The sequence below is a fragment of the Geotrypetes seraphini genome, chromosome 4, assembly GCF_902459505.1.
Source record: "Geotrypetes seraphini chromosome 4, aGeoSer1.1, whole genome shotgun sequence".
NCBI lineage: Eukaryota > Metazoa > Chordata > Amphibia > Gymnophiona > Dermophiidae > Geotrypetes > Geotrypetes seraphini.
The window spans coordinates 133,286,632-133,303,419 of record NC_047087.1 but is presented as its reverse complement, the minus strand read 5'-3'; the positions used below and the strand labels follow the sequence as shown (position 1 = coordinate 133,303,419).

At 43.9% G+C, this 16,788-nt stretch overlaps 1 protein-coding gene across 1 annotated transcript in view; it reads left to right on the top strand.

The window, feature by feature from the left end:
* Nucleotides 1-267: 267 nt before the first annotated feature.
* TMPRSS3 (transmembrane serine protease 3) overlaps nt 268-16,788 on the top strand; it is a 107,456-nt gene continuing 90,935 nt past the window's right edge. Inside the window, exons 1-2 of the mRNA XM_033942928.1 lie at nt 268-277; nt 2,413-2,520. Coding sequence (XP_033798819.1) covers nt 268-277; nt 2,413-2,520 — 118 coding nt within the window. The remainder of the gene's footprint in view (nt 278-2,412; nt 2,521-16,788) is intronic.

The following is a 16,788-nucleotide window of genomic DNA, read 5'->3' as shown; positions in this document are numbered from 1 at the left end:
GCTAGTGCCCCATCCTCCACTGCCGACACTATCGTCTCCGGGTCTGTCACGCGCTTAGCATTATCCTCCAATAAATTCTCTAACTTGGTCAGCTGAGTGGAGATCGATTCCATGCGCGGCCCCAGCGCTTGTATTATCACCCGTTGCAGTTCCGATAGCGTTTCAGGTGAAAAAATTGCCGCCGATGTGTCTGCACGCGGCGCGGCCGCCATCTTGTCATCGCCGGGCCGCGCTTTTTCACGATTCTTTTTCGCTGATTTAGTTGTCATGGCGGCGGGTGAGTGTGCCAAAAACCTGTCCATGTAATGTTCACCCGTTCCGCCGGTTGTGGGAGCCGAAATAACCCGCGTCTGTGCGTTAATTGCTGTTTATAGATGTGCAGGGCTCCGGAGCCGAACAAGCACACAGCCGTTCAGCTCAGCATCACGTGATCTCAGTGAGAATGGTTTTAGGGGAGGCCATGTGCTATGAATATACACTGGGCTGCTGGTTTAGACTTTCAGATATGTTTTGCAAGGCAGCACTCCAACCTGTGGAGCGGACTGTGGTGTTTGCAATGAATGTGGTTTAGGGGGGGTGAGGTTTTATCACTTTGAGGGGCCAGGAATATAGTAAGTGCACACTGTCATTGTACTTTCCTTCAGTCCTTTCCCTTCTATCAGCTGATTGTATGGTTTGGGCTGAGGTGTTGTATTGCCAAGGTTTAGGGGTAGGGTTACCATATAGCTCCAGAAAAAGGAAGACAGCTTGAAACATCTAGGTTTTATTTCCTTTGAAAGCAATGGAAGTAAAACCTGGATGTCACAATCCATCCTTCTTTTTCTAAAGCCACATGGTAACCCTATTTAGGGGTTCAATATCTACTGTTGGTGTTTGTGGTGACTGTGTTTATTTTTTTGTCCACCTGCAGCAATGAACAATATATGAGTGTGTGGGAGAATGTATCCTTTAGAACTGATGGGTATTAATGGATATATGCCTTCCCCCCCCCCCCCCCCGATCCTTCCTATGTCATCTCATTGTGTGAGGTCCTGGGGATAGCAGGTGCAGAGAAGAAGTTTACGCATCAAATTAGGACATAATGGGGGACCAGGGAGGTTGTGTGGGGTATATAAGAAATAAATTACATTACATTACATTACATTACTTACGTTGAGCTTGGAAACGCTGTGAGACACCGGATAAGGGCCAGGTTGTCACACCATGCCCATCTATAGCAGCACCTGAGGAATTCCAAGAACTGGTGGATACCAAATCTCCTGCAAGATACAAGTTGGTGGAGAATTGGGTCAGGTGATGGGCCTTCTTGGTTTCACATACATGATTGCTACTTGTGACATGGCCTTAAACAAATAGCGACAGACTGCTTGTAGGGAGGGTTGGTGGGCTAGTTGGGGGCTGACATCATTGGAGCCCCTCATGGAGGCCATTGGTTTTATATGGGTCCCTTGACAGCTCCTGAGGCCCAAAGAAGCACAGGCTGCCTGTGTCTAGAGCTTAGATAGTGGAGGCCACTGGCTGACACTCACCTTTGGAGGGTGCTCCTGATGAAGCGCCAGGTACTCAAGGAGACACTGTGGGGAAGGTGGGGGGCCTCCTGTCACGAAACTGGAAGAGGTGCCTCCTATAATGGAGGCAAAGCTCCACAAGAGCCTCCGTCTCCTATGGGGAATAATTTGGCTCCCTTCTTTCCCCATCACACCTTTTTTCCCTTACACACTCACTCACACACTCTCTCACTCACATACTCTGGGGGTCACTCTCTCTCTCTCACACCCTTTCCTCACTGTCTCTCTCTCAATCTTTGTCACTTTCATAATCTATCTCTTTCACACTAACACTCTCTCAGCATTTTTTTTCTCTAACTCTCCTCTGTCCATCACCAAACTCACTACACTCACAAAGAATCGTTGTTCCACATGTAGAACATCGGAAATGTCCTGTTACTACCAAGGTAATGTACTGACATTATTGGAGACATTTTCTCCTGCCATTGAGGACTTCTCAACCGCACAGAGTTTTGCCCAGAGTCATTTTTAGCCTCTGATCCACGAGTTTCTGTATCAGGACCTTCAGGGACCTCCGAGGAAAACAATTTTGTCGAAACACGGATCATGTTGGGCCAATAGTTCCCAATGATTTGGGTTCTAGGTATTTCTTTTTGTGGATTATTGGATTGAACTTTTTATAAAGCCTTCATCTTGAATATCATCTTCTCCACAGTGGTTTTGTTTTTATTAGTGTAAGTTCACAATTTGTTACATGTATCTTCATGATTCTGGATGTTTTACTGTAATCCGCATAGAATTGTGGGATATGCGGAATATACATTTTTTAAATAACTAAAGGTGCCCTTCTAGATTCCCTTTGCTCAATTGTTATTCCAATACTTTTTTTTTTTTTTTGCTCTAGGAACCCAAGAGGCATCTTCTAAATGCCACAATGTTGTCCCAGCAAAGCTTCTACCAGTCATTATGGTTCTTTTACTTGTAATCCTCGCTTTTGCCATTGGTCTGGGTGGTGAGTCAGTCATTATTTATCCTCATTTATTCAAGCAAGAAATGTGAGCTACTGAATTTCCTCAAAAGGAATAAACTAGTCTTCTGTCTGTGTTTCTACACGTGCTCCTATTACTGATTGTGTGTATTCAGATTAGTAGATCCTGTCCATAACACTAAAGGCATATTTCAATTACCATTCACAGAGCATGACCATTCATAGGATATTATTCTCTGTCCAAGACAGTCCCCATTGTTCTCCATTGTACTCCAATAATGCTACCAAAAGTGAATTTCTGAGTGGGACCACACATTTCCTCCTGAAGCCCACCACCACCACTACACACACACCTTCAAGTTTCTTTTTTTTTTTTTTATATACCGTCTATCAAAACAAGTGACTAAATGATGTACAATATAAAAAGATTGTAGAAAACAATTAAAATAGGTAAATAAAGCAATATTTTATCAAATATTAAAAATACTAGACAAATTCACATTGACGTACATGGAACAAAAGGGAAGTTGGGGAGGGAAAGGTTGTTTAAAATACATCGAAGTAAAATTAGTAAAAAAGGAAGGTAAAACATTAGGATAGGGATTGCTTCAGAAGAAGCGTTAGATGTTCAAGGCTTCACAAGAATTAAAGGTTTGAGAAGTGGAAGCTGGTACTAGAAAGTAAAGGCATCTTTAAAGAGAAAAGTTTTAAGTCTGGCTTTAAATTTTTCAAGAGAGTTCTCTAATCGAAGATCTAATGGGAGGGCATTCCACAGAGAGGGGGCGGTGACTGAAAAAAATGGATTTGCGAATAGTATCGTAAAACAGTTTGCATATTGACGGTATGGAAAGTAGGTTTTCATTGTTAGATCAGATGAGTATGGAATCAAAAGTTTATTTATGAATGCTGGTTGGTTAGAGTTTTTTGTTTTAAAGGTGAGGAGTATTTTATAGGTGAGGCAATGAGTGATTTTATAGGTGAGCCAATGTGCTTTGCAGAGGAGAGGAGTGACATGATTAAATTTTTTTGCACGATAGATTAATTTGACAGCAGTGTTTTGCAATAGTTGTAAATGGTGGATTTCTTTCTGGGTTATACCTTGATAAAAGGCATTGCAGTAGTCTATGGTTGAAATTACAAGAGAGTGAATCAGGATATTGATAGAGGGGGGATCAAGAAAAGAAGAGATAGAACGGATGAGCCTAAGCTTAAGAAAACATTTCTGCATAACTGCACTAATTTGTTGATGAAAGATGAGTTCCTTGTCTAGAATGACTCCGAGAAGTTTGACTTTACTGTCCATTTGAATTGAGGAAGAATCGATACAAATGGTAGACATAGATGTTCATCTGGAGAGAGCGAGAAAAGTTTTAAAGATGTTCACTGACAGTTTGTTATGCCGAAGCCAGAAGCTGATTTTGTTGGAGTTTTTGATTGATTTCAGTTATTTCATCAGGTGATATAGGAGTTAGGGGGTGGAGTAGTTGGATATCATCGGCATATGTAAATACAGTGAAACCTATAGATTGGCTGGTAGGGATCCCCAAGCTCCATCAGTTGAAGATATCCTCCACTGGACACACCCAGATTATCTGAACACTGGTGAAGTCCACCATGTACTTCCAACCCCCAACTCTGACACACTCCCATCTAAGCTGGGGTTTTCCCTGGTAGAGTACCTTAATTGCCTTCACTTCCTCTACTCAAGAGACTGAATTGTTAAGCTGAGCTTTTAATTTGTGTAGAGGAAGAATAGCTAAATATTCCTCAGTCCTCTCCATTGGAGGATCACTTTCTGGGATATGTAGTATCTCATAGTATTTCCAGAATCTCTCTAAAAAATCAGCTGCCTGCAATTATAGTTTCCCATTTTAATAGACAATGGTTTTATGCTCTTTCAATATTTTCAAACTTCAGACTATCAGTCGGCTAGGCTTACTTTCCTGTCCAAAATATTGTTGCTTCAGACATATCATGTGGAAGTCTGCCTCTTCAAGCTCTAGTTCCCTTAGTTTTTACTGTTTTCCTTCCAGTTATCACCAGATGCCCTTTGACCCAGTCCCTTTCTTATTGAGTATTTCCAGCCTAGTTAATTACCCCTTTAATACCATGCTTTTCTCTCTTTTCTTTTGTGAGGCCAAGGCTATGAACTTCATTGCAGTACTACTTTTAGGCTTTCCCATAGGGTTACAGGAGTTGTAGGAATCTAGTCATTCGCCTAGGTAGCAAATAATGGAATATGGCTGCAATCTCCTACAATACATCGCACAGGTAATACTGTAAAACTGAACTCCCAGTCTTTGCCTGCCTAATTAAGAACATAAGAACATAAGCAATGCCTCTGCTGGGTCAGACCTGAGGTCCATCTTGCCCAGCAGTCCGTTCACGCGGCGGCCCAACAGGTCCAGGACCTGAGCAGTAATCCTCTATTTATACCCTTCTATTCCCTTTTCCAGCAGAAAAATGTCCAATCCTCTCTTAAATCCCAGTACTGTATTCTGCCCTATAACATCCTCTGGAAGCGCATTCCAAGTGTCCACCACATGTTGGGTAAAGAAGAACTTCCTGGCATTTGTATTGAATCTGTCCCCTTTCAACTTTTCCGAATGGCCTCTTGTTCTTTTATTTTTTGAAAGTTTGAAGAATCTGTCCCTCTCTACGCCCCTCATGATCTTATAAGTCTCTATCATATCCCCTCTAAGTCTCCTCTTCTCCAGGGAAAAGAGACCCAGTTTCTCCAATCTCTCAGCGTATGAAAGGTTTTCCATCCCTTTTATCAGACGTGTCGCTCTTCTCTGAACTCTCTCGAGTAACGCCATATCCTTCTTAAGGTATGGCGACCAAAACTGGACACAGTATTCCAGGTGTGGGCGCACCATCGCCCGATACAGCGGCAGGATAACTTCTTTCGTCCTGGCTGTAATACCCTTCTTGATTATACCTAGCATTCTATTTTCTCTCTTTGCGGCCGCTGCGCACTGTGCAGTCGGCTTCATTGACCTGTCCACCATTACCCCCAAGTCCCTCTCTTGGGTACTCTCATTCAATGACATCCCTCCCATCGTATATAAGGAGAAGATCTTGCACCAATGACTATGTAGCCAAGGACATATTACATCAGGCACTGTGGCAAACGTTCACCTAAATTCACTCATCAGCTGGACCTGGACTGTTGCACAACCTGTGCCCTAGTACAGATGTTAGAGTGACCTCGCTACTCTGATGGCAGAGTTCAGGGACTTTCCTGAATTCCATGAATGGCTTATCTTCAAGGACAAGTCCTCCACTGAACCATATAAAAGGAAATGCTGGAAACTAAGATGGGCTGTTTTTCCATTAGATCTGAGCTGCCAGCCTCCAGGCTCTGCTGAATCAACTGGAAATCCCAGAGTTCCTGCCTGCCTTCTGCAGCCTGCCCATCTCTCCAGGAGAAGACTTTGTCAGATTGTATGCCATCTCTGTTACTAAAAGGGTTATAATATTTGCAGCCTGTGTGTTTCCTCTAGCTAATTAACTGATAAGTTCATGTGTCTTATTTTCTTAAGTTGTATTGCTTTGCACATAATCCTAAGTCACTCACATATTCACGTTTGATTGTAAATAAAATGCTTTATTTTTATAATAATGGGCTGGTCTCATTGCTTGTTAGGGTAGTTCAGGAGCTAAGAATTCAGATCCAATCACTGGGGAATATAACTACTCCCCCCCCCCCCACACACACACACTCTTTTACTAAGTCACGCAAATTAAGGAGGGGGCCTCTGATCCCCTCTCCTGTCTGCACTCTCCCCCAAATATCCCCACCTCCCATTACTACCACATAAAACAACTTTAAATGACTTCTTTACATACAAGAACACAGACTGACTGTTCCAAAATACAGAACAAGGGATCACAAATAGAAATTGAACTGGGAACCCCCCAAATTAAACTCAGCAAGTATTACAACACTGGAGAAATAAAACATACAGAAGTCCTAGGCCCAGGCCCATCAAAAATTAGCCACCTTCCTTGCTGTAGCTGTTGGGGATCTCAAAACTCTGCCAGTTGATGACCACCTCCTCCAGGCTGCAGCCAGAAATCTCCAAGCTCTTTAGTAATGGCAGTGTCCCTAAGCTGCCACCAGCTGCAGAACTTGAAGAGTTCTGGTCTCCGGAGTGGAGGAAGAGGTCTTCAGCTGGCAGGTGCTTTGAGGAGTCCACCAACTTAGGTATTTATATTTTGCATTTGGGCAGGAGGCATGGGGCATGGCGGGAAGAAAATTTAGTGCCCACCCACCCACTTTGGGCTCAGGCCCATTGCCCACCCCCAACCTTACCCCCCCCCCCAACCCACCCATCAGCTGTCTGGTAAGCCACTGAACACAACCAAATATCTGTGGTTCACATATCCTACAGCTAACATATCCAGGTAATACGTACATTTAAAGTACAACACTTTTTTCTACCTTTGTTGTCTGGACATTTTATTTTTCCATCATATTGGTCCCATTTTGTCTCTTCTGCTTTCCTGTGTCTTCTGATAATTCCCTTTCCAGTGTTTGTTGTCCATATGTATTTTCTCCTTTCTCCTGTCTTGTTTCATTCCCTCACTACTCCTGTCTTTGATATACAGATCTTTTCTGCTTCTCAGCCCACTCAAATTTTTTTTATTTATTTGTTTATTCAATTTTCTATACCATTCTCCCAGGAGAGCTCAGAACGGTTTACATGAGTTTATTCAGGTACTCAAACATTTTTCCATGTCTGTCCCGGTGGGTTCACAATCTATCTAGTGTACCTGGGGCAATGGGGTGATTAAATGACCAGGGTCACAAGGTGCAGCATGGGTTTGAACCCACCTCAGAGTGCTGAGACTGTAGCTTTAACCACTGTGCTACACTCTCCCCCTTGTTCTTCTTTTTGCTTTTATGCTACTTGCCAACTTTCCATCTTACATTTCCCATCTCATGCCTCCTATTCCCTTATATCTTCTACACCTCTGTACTTACTATCCTCCTCTCACTTATTTCCTTGCCACCAACCTCAGTTTCTCTCGCATGATTCCACAATTTCCAGTATATCCTTCCCTCCATTTTTACATTTTTGTAACCCAGCATCTCCTGTCCCTCTCAAGGTCTGGCATTTCCCTGTCCCATCTCACTTTTTCTCCTATACTCCCCCCAATATCCTTAATTTTATACCAGTTTTACACCATTTTATACCAGTTTTCTCTTCAGAGACACTTTTGGAGACTAATAAGTCAATTGATCAGCAATCGTTATTACGATTTTAAACTTAACCCTCATTTTTTAAAAAAAATTTATTTTCTCTTCCCCCCCATCCTGATGTTATTCCCTTACATATCTTCTATCCTATTATGAATTATAATTCCACCCTCTTTCCTTTTGTGTTTGGTTAGTTATTTTTGTTCTGTTTTGTACATGTGATATTATTTATTTATAATATTATATCCCCTATTTAGCCTAATTATAGGGCTGCCTTTGAGTAGACTTTAAATCGCTTGAAATTACTGATAAGTGTTCAGTCAAATTTTAATAAAACTTGAAAGTTCATTAATTTTCTAATTAGAGATTTTCTGTGTTCATCCCATGTATTTTTAAATTCTGCCACTGTTTTCATCTGTTTTTCATGGAGAAGAGTGGTTGATGTCTGGAATGCCCTCCCGAGGGAGGTGGTGGAGATAGAAACATAGAAACAGAGAAACATTTCTATGTTTCTATCTCCACCACATCCCTCAGGAGGGCATTCCAGACATCAACCACTCTTCTCCGTGAAAAAAAAAAAATTCCTAACATTACTCCTAAGTCTTTTTACCACCCCACAACCTCAAATCATACTCCCTAGTTTTACCATTTTTCCTTCTCTGGAAATGATTTGCTTCTGTATAACCTTTCAAGAATATAAATGTATCATATCTCCTGTCCCTCCTTCTCTTCTTGATTATACATAGTCAGGTCTTCCAGTCTCTTTTCGTACATCTTATGGTGCAAGCCCCATACTATTTTCATCACCTTCCTCTGGACCACTTATGCTACAATGCTGCTCCTTGAGGAGAGCCATCTGAGGTCTCTGCCTCAGTTGGCCTAATTATAGGGCTGCCTTTGAGTAGACTTTCACTTTAGAATTCAACATATAAACTCTGGTGATAAATAACTGATAGCAACACAAACTCTTTCATTTGAAAGGAAGCTCTGGAATGAGAGGGCATAGGATGAAGTTAAGATGAAAGGCTCAGAAATAATCTAAGGAAATAATTTTTTACAGAAAGGGTGGTAGATGTGTGGAACACAGAGACTGACTGAATTCAAGAAATTGTGGGATAGGTATGTGGGATCTCTTAGAGAGAGGAAGAGATAATTGGTTACTGCAGATGGGCAGACTAGATGGGCCATTTGGCTTTTATCTGCCATCATGTTTCTATGTTTCTCTCTACTACCAACCATTGTGTGACATAAGACAAAATATGAGCATAACATACTATACTAATACCAATGCTAATAGAAAGCCATGTCTCTTTAACACATGCAGAACACAGACCCTCACTCATTATTAGTAACCAGAAACTAAAATAGAAATAAAAATTAAACGGAACCCCCAAGAAGTCAGACTCTGCATATAGTGCAATATTAGAGAAAGAGAAACTGTAATGCATGTCCCCCTGTACTTTAAAGAAAAATATAAAGATAGCAGATGTAAATTCCCAAAACTGACATTCCAATCACTACATTACAAATACAAATAAAAATGGAAAATATTCAATTTTATTGGACTAAATAAATTTTTAAATTAGCTTTCAAAGGCCAAAATCTCCATCTTCAGGTCAGGACAATTTACTGCTGTTATAGTATCCTGTTCTGACTTGAGAAATATGGCTTTGGTCTCTGAAAGTTAATCAAAAATATATTAAAATTAATCCAATAAAAATAAACATCTTATTTTCATTTTCTATTCCTCCCCCCCCCCCCCCTTTTACAAAGCTGTGTTAGGCTATTTTTTTTTTTTTTTAAATCGCCGGCTGCGGTAATAGGGGTGACCCTATAATGAGGTCAACTGGGATGGCGGCCTCAGGTGGCACTGTTGAGGGAGCGGCATCTTGCTGCCAGCCTACCTGCTGGTCAGCTCTCTCTGCCGCTCCCCATCCCAGCATTTAATGCTGTCACCCTTTCCCCCCATTGGCATTTTTCCCATTCCACCCCCCTCCCCCATCTATCTTCAATTTGCCATAAAAGTTGCCCGGAGGTGGTAGCGACTCAGAGCTACCCTGCTGTCGGTCCCAGCGAATTCTCTCCACTGCGGCCCATCCTCTCAGACAACTTTCTGTTTCTGCTGGGAAGGCTGCAGTAGAGAGAAAATGCCAGGCCCAGCAGCAGAGTGGCTCTGTGAATTGCTATCACTGCCCGGCAACTTTTACTACAAATTGAAGGTAGATGTGGGGTGTGTGTGGAATAGGAAAAATGCTGATGGGGGAGGGGGGGAGAAGAGTGAAAACAGAAAGCCTAATAGTTGGGGCAGCCCTTGTCCCACCCCCATTTTGGATGCTTGGGGCAGGGGGAGCACCAGCTCATCCCTCGCTTCAGGCATCAGATTGCCTTGAGCTGCTACTGTGCAGCAGAATTAGTTCCGAAGCTCATAGAAATTCTATGAGGGTTGGAGCTAATACCGTTGCAGCTGGTGATTAAAAAGCCTAACGTGGCTTTGTAAAAGGAGCCCTTTATTTATTAACACAGCTACCACACTACTTTTATCTAAACAGACAATAAAACTATTTTTGTACCTTTGCTTTTTTTTTCTAATTGTGGTCCCAGACTCTGGTTTCTATTTTCCTTGTTTTCTCTTAACTCTTACCAAGATTTTCTTTCTTTCTGTTATTTTTCTCTCCTTCTATCTTTATACAGTGGGGTTGAGCAGCTACATGGCCTGCTAACAAAAGATGTGCTGCTTAGAGAGAATATTGTTATTCCTTTTCACTTTTATCTAATCAACTTTCTGTATCCTTCTTTCATCCCCTAGCTTTCATATTTTCCATCCTCTTGTTCCCTTTTATCTGCTTCCCATTACCACATTTCTACCCTCTATACTCATTATTCTGCTCTCACTGACAACTCTCCCACATGGATCCATTATTTCTAGCATCTTCCCTTCTTGTCACTTTCTCTACCCTCCCTCTCTTTCTTTCTCTATCCCTCCCACAAGTCTAACATCTCTCCTTCCAGCCTTTCCCTCCTTCCTCCCAAGTCTGACATATCTCCTCCCTCCCCCCTTCTGGCCCCGAGTCCATCTCCCCTCTGACTTTTTTTATTCATCTCTCCTCTCCTTGAGTCGTCCATCTCTCCCCCTTCTGCCTCCTCCCTTGAATCTTTCCCTTTCCCCATTTTGCCCTCTCCATATTTTGTCCCTTCCACCAAACCCATCTCTCCATTTCTCTCTCCTCTGCTATCTCTCCCTGACCCCCTTTCATCACCTCTGCCCTCCATTTCCATCTCTCCCTCTCCTGCTCCCTCTGTCCTTCCCCAAGTCCATCTCTCCCTTTCAAATCCGACTTCTCTCCTTCCTTCCCTTACCTCATCTCTAAGTCTCACATCTCTACATTTCTCCCTCCTTCCCTCACTTGAGTCCAACATCTCTCCCTTCTCTCACTCACTTCCCCAAGTCCAATCTCTCTCCCTTCTCTGCCTTCTAAACCTCCCCCAAAGTCAACAAGTCTCAGGAGGGGCATTATTTCTAGGCAGCACTCTGGTGGAAATGGCATCATGCTGCCAGCAGACTGCTTTTAATCCCCCCCAGCGCACTTGCGTCTACCTTAAATTTGTTGTAAAAGTTGTCGTGCAGGTGCAGCAACTCACAGTGCTGCTCCGCCACCAGCCCCGGCACCTTCTCTCCACTGCAGCTTGCCCCAGAGGAAACAGGAAGTTATCAGAGAGAGAAGGTGCTGGGGCCAATGGCAGAGCAGTGCAGTGAATCACTGTCATTGCCCAGCAACTTTTACAACAAATTTAAAGTAGATGCACATGGGGGAGATAAAAGGAGTAGATGCCGGGGAAAGGATGTGGCAGATAGTGGGGCCCCCTGAAGCTGTGGAGCTGCCCTCTTTGCCCTCCCCTAATGCCAATCCTGGATACTGCATGGACCCACCAACATCTCAAGGCATATATCCAATTGAGCTAAGTGAGATGCTTCACAAATGGGTCACTAATTAAAACAGTGCCTGAAAGAAATGCTAAAACTACGGAGGATCTTAGTTACCCCCTCTATCACACAACATACACATGTACACACCTCATGTACCACCTATATATTCCTCTACACCTCTTGTACCTCTATACATAGGCTAGAAACAATGACAAATTTAACTGAATCATCGAGGGCTGCAATCCAGTCAGGTTTATAGGATTTCCCCAATGAATATGCATGAGATCTATTTGCCTACAATGGAGACAGTGCATGCAAAAAGATCTCATGCATAGTCGTTGGGGAAATGCTGAAAACCTGACTGGATTGCGGTCCTCATTCCCCACCCCTGACTTAGCGGTCCCACAGTTGACAACAGTCCTTACAAGGGAATATTGGCAGACATTAATTCTCCAGTACCTTTAATTGGTGTAGCTGAGGCAAATACAGCAGATGCATACCCAAGCATTACCGGCTGTAAATACAAAACCTTTCTGGATAGAACTTTTATGTACCAAGCAAACAACAACACTGGCTAGACAACTACATCAATGGAGCTAGACTGACCTACGACGCTTTTAGAAAAGTCATAAAAACTGCCTTATTCGACAGATATATCACCAAAACAGTAACCATACCAAACACTAAATCAAATTCTATTATTTCTAACATGTCCACCCCTGCATATGTCTGAATTTTTTTTTAACAATCTGTATATTGTAATTCGCTGCATTTAAAGATTCTGCATACTGTAATTCACTGACTATCTGCATATTGTAACTCGCTGACTGTCCAGCTCTCTTCAATGTAAACCGCCTAGAAGTCTCACGATTATGGCGGTATAGAAGAATAAAGATATTATTATTATTATAATTACTGTTACTATAATGAAAGTATATCTGCTGTTTGAGACGACACATCTGGTCAGCATGCTGATGATACTATAGTTTTATGTAGATCAAACAGGACCCATAAGTCTGTCACTAAACTTGTTTATGATGAATTAGGTACAAATTTCTGCAAAGACTGTCATTGCTGAATGGTTGACAGTTATTGAATGCATGAAGGATATGTTCAACTGGCTAGTCAGGATGGCTCTGCTGTATTAGAAAGCAATTGTGCTTACCACATATGCCTTATAGGTGGAAATACTGACCTGTCCAATTGTGGTAGTTGAAGAGTATGAGACGGGAGATTCATGTGTTCACTGAAACTTTCAAAGTGTAGAAATTCAACAAGCAGGCCTCCTATGTCATAGCAACAGGGAAACTCTGTACATTATATAGATTCATCCCATTGTCAAGAACAGAGAGCTACTATTGGCTGGTTTGAAAGATTAAATTTTTTTTTCCAGCCTGAGAACAGTGAAAAGGGAGAGGCCAGGGGTTATATATATCACATAATGTAACAAACTCCTCCTGCTGCTCCATGTCCTTTGAGAAAGATACATGATTTATTTAGATTTATATCCTATCCTAAACTAAACTAAACTAAACCTTGGGTTTATATACCGCACCAGTGGCGTACCTAGGGTATGTGGCACCCGGGGCCCATCATTTTTTGACACCCCCCCCCCCCCCCATGTAAAAAATTTTTTTTTTTTTTTTTTGCAATAACCATGAAATGGAATAAATGGTCAGAATAGAAACAGGCAGTGAAAATTTTCTTTTATTGAACCTCATATATGTAACCATTATTCCAAACATAACATAACATAAATTATGTCTAAATTGTCATGACATTAGAAGTACATATGGAGTAGTTGCAGGTGATGCTTGGGACAGTTCTGATTGTGTTAGTTCGGTTTTATGTGTTTTTTGAATAGAAGGGTTTTTATTTCTTTTTGAAGGTTTTGCAGTCTGTGGTTGATATCAATTGGTTGTAGAGTTGGGGGTCGAGTGTTGCAGCTCGAATGGCTAGGAGGTTGTCGAACAGTTTTTTTCTTTTGACGTTTTTGGTTGGAGGGTGTGTGAATGGTGCACAAGTTCTCCTATGTCTGTTTGAAGTGGATTGAATTATTTAGCTGAAGAAATTAGTTACCCCCCATTCCACACACATTAATTCTCTTCCATTTTTGTTCCCATTATAAAAAACACTGATAAGTTCCCAGAAAAAAAATACATTAAAATAAGAAGTGAAAACAAAGGCCCCTACAGATGAGAACATAACATAAGAATAGCCTAACTGGGTCAGACCAATGGTCCATCATGCCCAGTAGCCCATTCTCATGGTAGCCAATCCAGGACACTAATACCTGGTCAAAACCCAAAGAGTAGCAACATTCCATGCTACCGATCCAGGGCAAGCAGACACTTCCCCCATGTCTTAATAACAGATTATGGACTTTTCCTCCAGGAATTTGTCCAAATCTTTCTTAAAACCAGCTACACTATCTGCTTTTACCATAACTTCTGGCCACTTCATTTTTAAGTTTAGATCTTTCCTTTCAAACAGAGACCTTGCTAGATGTCAAATACAGCACAAGGTAACTTCACATGGACTTAGCTGTGCAGGAAATGTGAATCTCCTCATACACCCACCATATAGTGCAAAAATGTGCAAAGGTCTGGTTTTTTCTTTCGATCACTACATAGCCTAATGCCACACAAGCAGCGCTGTTACAAACATATTCTGTAGGTCAATGCTAAGGATAACAAAGTTTCCTTCCTTGGACCAGAAGGAGATAAACCACTGGAAGAGATCCCAAAACAACACCCAAAGACCCACTCAGTGTGTGAATCAGTTGAGTGGAGTGGACTAACTGGGGGGTGGAAATGGGCCCGGAGTTTGCTCAGCAGAATTTCCCAGACCACCTCTTCCTCTCAACACATTGACACGCTGCCACCATCACCACTAGGAACACCTCACTGGGTAGGCCAGCTATGCTATAAACTTTATAAAACACATTATTATATTTTCTTATAAAGCACATATTTTAACTGACCTCTCTGACATCCTCAGCCTTTCCATTCACAAAAATAGAAGGAAGAAAAGTTCCCATTTCCTGCTGTCTCATGTCCCCGGCCTATACAATATTTTTTTTCTTCAGACCCTTCAAAAGTCTGACCAAATCCTCGTTTCACTTGCATTATAAAGTACTGAGGATGCCATCTCGCCCCAATCCCAGGTCCTAAAGTCTAAGACAGTAGCGCAAACTAATGCTGCCAGATACAGGAAAAAAAAATTTTGATTCGATTCAGCCCTATTGAATTGGTTTTTCAATTCGATTTTCCTGCCCAGTTGGGTGATTTTTTTCAAAACTCCTGGTGGGTTTTATAGCTTTTTCACCCCCTTTGGCTTCTCCTAACCACACTGGCGCTGTGGTGTAAATAAAATAAAGAAACAAAAAGGACTTTTCCTCTTTCTGTTAAATCCTAGCTCACGTTTGCAGTCCAACACCAGCTCTGGCAGGATACACATTTCAAATCTGACGTTATAATCACAAAACAGAAAATAAAATTAATTTTTCTACCTTTTGTTGTCTGGTTATATTTCAAACCTTGTTGGTCCAAGGCTCTGGTTTTCTTCTGATAACTTGCTTGCCAGGGTCTCCTTCTTTCTGCATGCTAACCATCCATCTGCCAACTCTGTCCTCCCTTTCCATTTCCCTTCCCTTCCCAGGAAGTCTGGTATCTTTCCTTTTTTTCATCTCCCTCCACAGATCCACCTTTTCTTAAATACCCTTTCATCCGGCATCTCTCCCTCCTTCCCCACCATCCCAGAGTCCACCATCTCTCCGTTTCTTTTCCTAATTACCCTCCTATCCAGTATCTCTATCCCTCCTCCACACCATCCCTTGTGTCCAATTTCTCTCCCTTTCTGTTCCTTCCCTCCCTAAATCCCATGGTCCATCATCTCTCTCCCTCTCCTCTATTTTCAGACCCATTATTTCTTCCCCCCTCCAAAGTTTGGCATATGCATGTCTCTTTGAACACCCCCTTCCCTCCGTGTACTTCTAAATCATGGTCCCCCCCCAAAGGCCTGTCCCCCCTTAAAGGTCTGCCTGTCCCACCTTGAAGGCCTGCACCCCCCTTGAAGGCCTGTCCCTTCCCCTTGTAGGCCTGTCCCCCCCTTGAAGGCCTGCCTGCCTGTCCCCCCCTTGAAGGTCTGCACCCCCCGAAGGCCTGCACCCCCCCGAAGGCCTGTCCCCCACTTGAAGGCCTGTCCCACCCCCTTGTAGCTTCTCCCCCCCCCTTGTAGGCCTGTCCCCCCTTGAAGGCCTGCCTGCCTGCCTTTCCCCCCTTGAAGGCCTGTCCCCCCTTGAAGGCCTGCACCCCCTTGAAGGCCTGCACCACCCCCCTCGAAGGCCTGCACTCTCTTGAAGGTCTGCACCCCCCCCCGAAGGCCTGTCCCCCACTTGAAGGCTTGTACCACCCCCTTGTAGCTTCTCCCCCCCCCTTGTAGGCCTGTCCCCCCCCTTGAAGGCCTGCCTGCCTGCCTTTCCCCCCCTTGAAGGCCTGCACCCCCTTGAAGGCCTGCACCACCCCCCTCGAAGGCCTGCACTCCCTTGAAGGTCTGCACCCCCCCCCCGAAGGCCTGTTCCCCCCTTGAAGGCCTGTCCCACCCCCTTATAGGCCTGTCCCCCCCTTGTAGGCCTGTCCCCCCTTTAAGGCCTGCCTGCCTGCCTTTCCCCCCCTTGAAGGCCTGTCTCCCCCTTGAAGGCCTGCACCCCCCTTGAAGGCCTGCACCCCCCCCTTGAAGGCCTGTCCCCCCCCCCTTGTAGGCCTGTCCCCCCCCCTTGTAGGCCTGTCCCCCCCCCCTTGTAGGCCTGTCCCCCCCTTGAAGGCCTGCCTGCCTTTCCCCCCTTGAAGGCCTGTTCCCCCCCTTGAAGGCCTGCACCCCCTTGAAGGTCTGCACCCCCCCAGAAGGCCTGCACCCCCCTGAAGGCCTGCCTGCCCCCCTTGAAGGCCTGCACCCCTTGAAGGTCTGCACCCCTTGAAGGTCTGCACCCCCCCCCCGAAGGCCTGTCCCCCCTTGAAGGCCTGCCTGCCTGTCACCCCCTCCCCCTTGAAAGCCTGCTTGCCTGCCCGCCCGCCCCACCCTGAAGGCCTGATGCCCCGACCCACCCCGAAGGACCGCTCGCCCCCCTGGCCTCCCCGCACCACCTATGAACAGCCGCAGC